Source organism: Pygoscelis adeliae, unplaced genomic scaffold (assembly GCF_000699105.1).
Source record: "Pygoscelis adeliae isolate BGI_AS28 unplaced genomic scaffold, ASM69910v1 Scaffold298, whole genome shotgun sequence".
NCBI lineage: Eukaryota > Metazoa > Chordata > Aves > Sphenisciformes > Spheniscidae > Pygoscelis > Pygoscelis adeliae.
In genome coordinates this window covers 2,601,447-2,607,390 of record NW_008825303.1, presented here as the reverse complement: position 1 = coordinate 2,607,390, position 5,944 = coordinate 2,601,447, and the positions used below count along the sequence as shown (strand labels likewise).

Below are 5,944 nucleotides of genomic sequence, written 5' to 3'. Positions count from 1 at the left end.
GAGTGACCACCGCCTCGGGGAGGAGAGACCGACCCTCGTCCCGGATCGCGCCCCGCCCCTGCCGCGTACAGACGGCGGTGGACGCGCTCCAGCGCAGGCAGCGCCGCCTTTATTGCCGTAGGGTCAGCTGCCCCCGCGCCGGTGCCGCGGCAGCCGCCCATCTACTTGGCAGGTGCGCGGTTCGTGTATGCTTCGGCAGTCTCAAACCACGCCTTCTCTACAGCTGCTTGGCCCACCTCAAACATTTTCATTAAGTGCTTCCACCCGCTTTTGGCTGTGATCATGAGGTATTCCTTATTCTCTGGGTACCGCAGAGCCGTGTGGGCCGCTATGACAAGGGACTGAGAAAACCTCCCGCTCACCAAGAGAAAGAGGGCACCCCTCTCCTCCTCCGTGAGCGGCAGGACGCTTTCAAACCCTGCGAGAACATGCCCTCCCACGCTCAGGGGATCCGGGCTCTCGATCATCATGTACATGATGGCTATTGCGACTTCAAATACATAACACCCGTAGCTCATGTCACTAAAATCCAGGATGCCGGACACTCTGTACTGAGGATTCTCCAGGGAAGCAGAACTGGAGTCTACTAGAATGTTGTGGTCATTAAGATCTCCATGATTGATGCCTAAACACGGAAGAAATAGAAACAGTATTTAATAATCATTAAACAGCAGAATCTAACTTTTTTTTCCCCACTTCTCAATGAAACAGCTTTGAAAAGATGCACAGAGGCTCAAACTAACACTCAACTACAGAACCATACTAGCCTCCCTCCGCATCGAGCGTTGCCCTTCACGGCCTTACTGCTTCCTCGGAACCTCCGTTCCACCAGCAGGTGACCAGACAGCAACTGATAAAGGGAGCGTTATGAGGTCTTATTCGGGTCCGGTACCACCCCGTGATACGCTACACGTTTTCCAAACACAGAATAGCAGTTTTCAAATTGTTAAATTACCATCAACGTCAATGCGAGCTGAATTCAAAAAATATGATTAAATCGTTATTTGGGCCTTTATGAAGGGCAGTAGCGCACTCCATATATTCTTATTAAGCCGATAGAACAACATCACCTTAACTGGAAGCAAACTCGTCAGAAAGATCAAGAACTGAACCTGACTCTGGACAGCACATTGCTCCTGGCTTATTCTGCCCTGTGTTCATTCAGCACAACATTTGCACGTGTATCCCTAGGGATAAAGGGGACTTATTTTTGCCTTTTTTCGCCTTCTTCACAGACCCAAACCCCTGTAAGAAGTTTCAGTGTCTCAGTTCAACATAATTACAATGAAAATAAAATACTCACAGGCTCGAAAGCTGCTTAGCTTGGGTATTACTTTCCCTTTAAACTGCTCAATAACTTGTTGCACAACGTCACGATACTTGTTCTGGCCCAAGGCATAAATGTACCGATCCAGAAGGGGAACGTTCGCCAGGTTCCAAATGAACTGACCTCGATGCAGACTTTTTACTGATGGATGATGGAATTTCTTTGGAAAAAGCACAAGATAAAGTAGGCCATAAGTAAAAATCCTGGTTTTATGATTAAAGGGCTTGATTCAAAGCCCCTTTTAACTTTAACAGGCTCCTAATGAGACTCGCTGAAAAGCACCATGCTTTTGACTATCGCTTTATATCAACAAGTAAAAGAATAACCTGAAGAATGATGAAGGCAAGCATCTGAATATCTACATACAACCCGAATGGGTTTTTCCCCATTCTTTAAGTACAAAGATTATCTTAAGTCATTCATCACCCAAATAATTTAAAACTGATACTGCCTTTCTGTAACGTGACATCATGTACCGACTTCGAGGCCTTGCCAAGGCCAGAGTCCTGCACTGGCAGAGCCTGGATTGCACAGCTGGCGCTACAGAAAGCTGCCGGGGCAGGAGAGACACAAAACCTGCCAGCGTGCTGGGAACAGGCACCCTCGGTGCATTTAAAGGTGGCAGCATCTGGGGACGAGCCTTGGGATCAGCTGGTAGAAGAAAAATCCTGAGGACAGAAGTACTTTATGGAGATACTGGACAGAGCTTTATTCTTATGAAAATTTGCCTTTGTACATCCAGGTAGCCTAAATATTTTAAACAACAAGGTCCCTAACCTGTCTCTCACTAGCCAATGAAAAAGGTGGTTTGGAAAGTGACATTCAAGGATGAAAAGCATCTCTCCCACCACATACCACTCTTATCCTTGAATCCTCTAATGCTTATTAAGGTGGCTTGTGGGCCAGATTCTATCAGAGCATAGGGCAAATAAAAAAACCTTCCCACTGGAGTATCTGGCTTCCTCTTAAAAAGAAACCCATGCTTGCAATTAAGCCTTTTAAAGATAGCTAAATGATAGCTAAACTGGAACCGTATATGAAAAAGTAAGGAACGAGATCAAGCCTAAAGCAAAAATCACAATACAGGATCCCTAATGCTGTATAAAGCACCACTCTGGTAGGAAGAATGTCATCTGGTAAGCAACCACTGCAATCTTCCCAGCACAAACAGGGTATTCCAGCAAGCTGTAACGGGGTTACCAGGTGTGTGAAGGATAATAAAAGGTCAGGGGCCCTTGGTGCTGTAAAGCCATAGACTTTATGTCTTTATGGCTTTACACCCATAAACTTAACTTATTTCCAGTTACAGGATGTGAGGCACGTCCAAGCAAAAGGAGACGCCAACAGAGAAAGTGGTGGAATACTGTTTTGTGCACAAAACAAAGCACGGCACATCATTGCTATCGAGCTGACAAAATAAATTAACTGGGGAGGAAAGACAGGCTGTATTTTCTGATCTGTCATCAGAATATTTAATACCTTAGGTATTATTTTTGGTGTCAACGATATTTTGAAGTTTTGACAGTAATTATTGTAATTTTCTTTCTTTGAAATAACAAACCTTGGTAGATGATAATCCATATGTTAAGGGCATAAAGACCCTTTTCCATCAAAATCTGCTTTCTCGTCAGCTATTTCCTCCTTGGCGGGACAAGTCACAGGCATATTTTGAGACTAGCTGGTCTATATAAATTGTTTTAATCGCATTATAAGAGTGTGGCCAGAGTGTTAGAAGGCAACAGTAAATTATCGTTCCCAATTGAAAAATGCTCTTGTAATTTAAGAATGTGGTTAGTAAAGCTGGCAATTCACATTTCATAATTGCCTGAAGCCAGTGGCCAGAACATGAGAAGGAAAGGTTAATGAAAGGCAATAAATAATGCAAGAGTTCTTTTCTGTATCAAACTTAATTACTGGCTGATTTATCAGCTTTATTATCCTGTATAATTACAGAGTAAAGAAAGAACTTACTTTGCATTAAGATTATTTGACTGGAAGCAGTACGAATGAGAGAAGGGTCACAAATCTCTGTTCATTGGCACAGCTGGCATCGTAGAGAAGGAACCAACTGCTGCCAATGTTAAACGGTCACAGTTCTAATGACCAGGAGAAAGACAGCAAGTCAAAATGAATTCAAAATAACAGGTCAGCCAGCTGTGCCTGATGTGCACTGCACAAAAATGCTTCAAAACAAGCTTTACGTGCTTCTAATTTGGGCAGCCTGGGGTTCACTCTCCTGATTTGCCAGGTTTGAAACACCAAACAGATGAGTTCTGCCTAAGTAAAAAGAAATCCTTATCTCCCTGTTCATGGTACAAAAACGCATTGCAAAAGGATCGCCAATACCATGTCATAAGCACCAGCTGGCCACGTTATTTGGGGAAACGCTTTAGTAACAGCCAGCTTGGAGGTTGGCACCTGAAAAATGAGTTAACTGACATCTGCATTCACCAGCTTGAATTTTGCAGATCAGGAAAGCAGACAGCAAGCACAAGAAGAAACACGGAGGAGAAACTAATTGAGAAAGAAGTTTGTGAGGCCGGAGCAACGAGAACTCACCTCTGAGAGAGCTTTATCCAAACTGGCAGCTAGCTTACCGATCTCGTAGAAAATCTGAGTATTTGTTGCAATTTTTGCTACAGGCGTACCTGGCAGGTAAGTCAGCAGTCTGACCATGTACTTTTTGTTCCCAGGTCCACTGTCTAACAAGCAGAGAGAGAGGCGGTCAGTCGCTTCAATATATGCTATTGAGTATTAGCTAATGCAAGAGGCAAAGAAGGTCTATCCCAGTGCAGAAGCCATCAGATGTAGCTGATAAAAGAGATTTCATTCAAAGACGCGATTTGCCAGAACGTTGTACGGTGACGTGCAAACCTTAACACACTTGCAGTCTATGCTGGACTTCCAGTCCTTGTGCCTGGGATTGACTCTGCATACAGCAGGTTTCCTCCAGTGCCCGCAGACACCCACTTACACAGTTTTGCAGCAGAACAGGAGGTCTCAGGAATCCCAGTTTTTGTACAGAAGTTACAGTGAAAACAAAAGCAAAATGTCGACACAATTTTTCTTCCAAGTGCTGTTAAAGCAATTTGTTCTGGCATCATAGATGGGCTAGAACTGTATTTTACACCATTCTGTAGGCAAATAATCTGTAACATCATTTAGTCAATGAGGCTTTTTTTTCCCTTTCTTGTGCACGGACAGGTTAGATCAACGTTTTCTCCAATTCGTTACACTGAAGTTATTTCCTGAGTGCTTTCATAGTTAATTATTACTCTCTTTGACTTGCTTTGCTTCTGGTATTTTAAGTTTGGACTATTATGGCTGGACATACAGGTCACCTGATACATATCCCCTAATATTTAAAAATAAGCCTAGGGTTTTACTTTAGTATATCTACGGCCCGCCACATAGCAAGCTACTGCCAAGCTAAGGGTGGCAGTAGGACAGTAAAGGCGCTTCTAATTGCTCACCTCCCGACTCCAGAGACATTATGTTACCGTCTTTTGTAAGATAGGGAGTAGCTGAAGGAAAGCCTTCAGCGCTGAGAAACATCATGGCCTGGGTCTGCGCTTCGATGAGGTCGGGCTCCTGGCTGTCTTCCGAATTGGTGATTTTGAGGACATACTCATCAGCGCCGTCAGCCGCACCTTTGTTTCTTGAGACACGCACGTGGAAATTCTGATCGTCGTAGCTGGGGAGTGGCCTGATCCAAGACACCTTTAATCCAAACACCCTGTCAACCAACTCAGTCACTTCTTTTTCACCAAGTGCCGGTTTGGTGAATGTCTGGGGTCGACAGTCGTTTCCAGAAGACATCGTGTCTCTAGGAGAAAAAGAGAAGCTGGATGATCTTACCTGTATTCTGACATCAGAAGCAGTAATAACTGCAACAAAACGCATTCGGGTGCTGGAGAGGAGTTTCCTACATTTATTAAACAAGCAAAGAAAACCCACTAAGCCAGTCCAGGTTTCTTACATCATGGTTTCTTGTCAACTACTTAGTCTGTAGCCCCCCCCAAGAAAGCACTTCTAGAGACATGCGCTCAGTCTGTTTAGAACAAGTAGACATTAAAAGCTTATGCACTAGAAGTAGTTTTATTAGCTAATTTCCAGTAGCAGCCTAACCTGGTACGTTGCTAACCGGGAATGATTTCCTAAGGAATGGAGTTGCTGAATCCCTGTCCAGGAAGTTCTAAATTCACCTCTGCAAAAGACAAGAAACATTTTAGTAGATCTTAACGTTAAAGCAGACGTAATCTTTCTGCCCGGTCTCGGCCTTCAGAATCCCTGCGCTAAGAAACGCAGAACAAACCCACAGACGCTTGCTCCGTCTCTCGCCCGCTCCAGCTCTCGGCTGAGGCTGGACTCGGTGCTGAAAGCGCCGGGCCTCGGCCTTCCCTCTGCGCAAACGAGCGACCCTTGGACTCCGCGGGAGCCGCACCAACCTTTGTCCCGCCCGGGGAGTCCGAGGAGCCGCGGGAGAGCGGCCGTCTGCCGGGGCCCCCGCCAGCCCACCCGCTCGCCAGCGCCTCTCTTGGCTGAAGCGGCCTAGGTTAACGGGAAGGCAGCCCTGCGCCCCGGCCCTGGCGTGGCCCTCTCCTTCAGCCCCTCCTA

At 45.5% G+C, this 5,944-nt stretch overlaps 1 protein-coding gene across 1 annotated transcript; it reads right to left on the bottom strand.

Annotated features, from left to right (window-relative positions):
* Nucleotides 1-94: 94 nt before the first annotated feature.
* HYKK (hydroxylysine kinase) lies at nucleotides 95-5,897 on the bottom strand. Its single transcript, XM_009330063.1, has 6 exons — nucleotides 5,776-5,897; nucleotides 5,456-5,534; nucleotides 4,801-5,153; nucleotides 3,887-4,029; nucleotides 1,304-1,487; nucleotides 95-625 (listed from the first exon to the last, which is right to left on the bottom strand). Exons 3-6 carry the CDS (start codon nucleotides 5,144-5,146, stop codon nucleotides 162-164), a joined length of 1,137 nt encoding a protein of 378 aa, XP_009328338.1. The 5' UTR covers nucleotides 5,147-5,153; nucleotides 5,456-5,534; nucleotides 5,776-5,897; the 3' UTR covers nucleotides 95-161.
* Nucleotides 5,898-5,944: the final 47 nt, after the last annotated feature.

What these genes read in the sequence shown, in the direction of transcription:
- HYKK (XM_009330063.1), bottom strand. Translation starts at nt 5,146, where the DNA reads ATGTCTTCTGGAAACGACTGTCGACCCCAGACATTCACCAAACCGGCA. An exon ending in AATGTCTCTGGAGTCGGGAG is followed by an intron (nt 4,030 to 4,800) that starts GTGAGCAATTAG and finishes TCTGCTTGTTAG; the next exon opens with ACAGTGGACCTGGGAACAAA. An exon ending in TGGATAAAGCTCTCTCAGAG is followed by an intron (nt 1,488 to 3,886) that starts GTGAGTTCTCGT and finishes CTTTTTCCAAAG; the next exon opens with AAATTCCATCATCCATCAGT.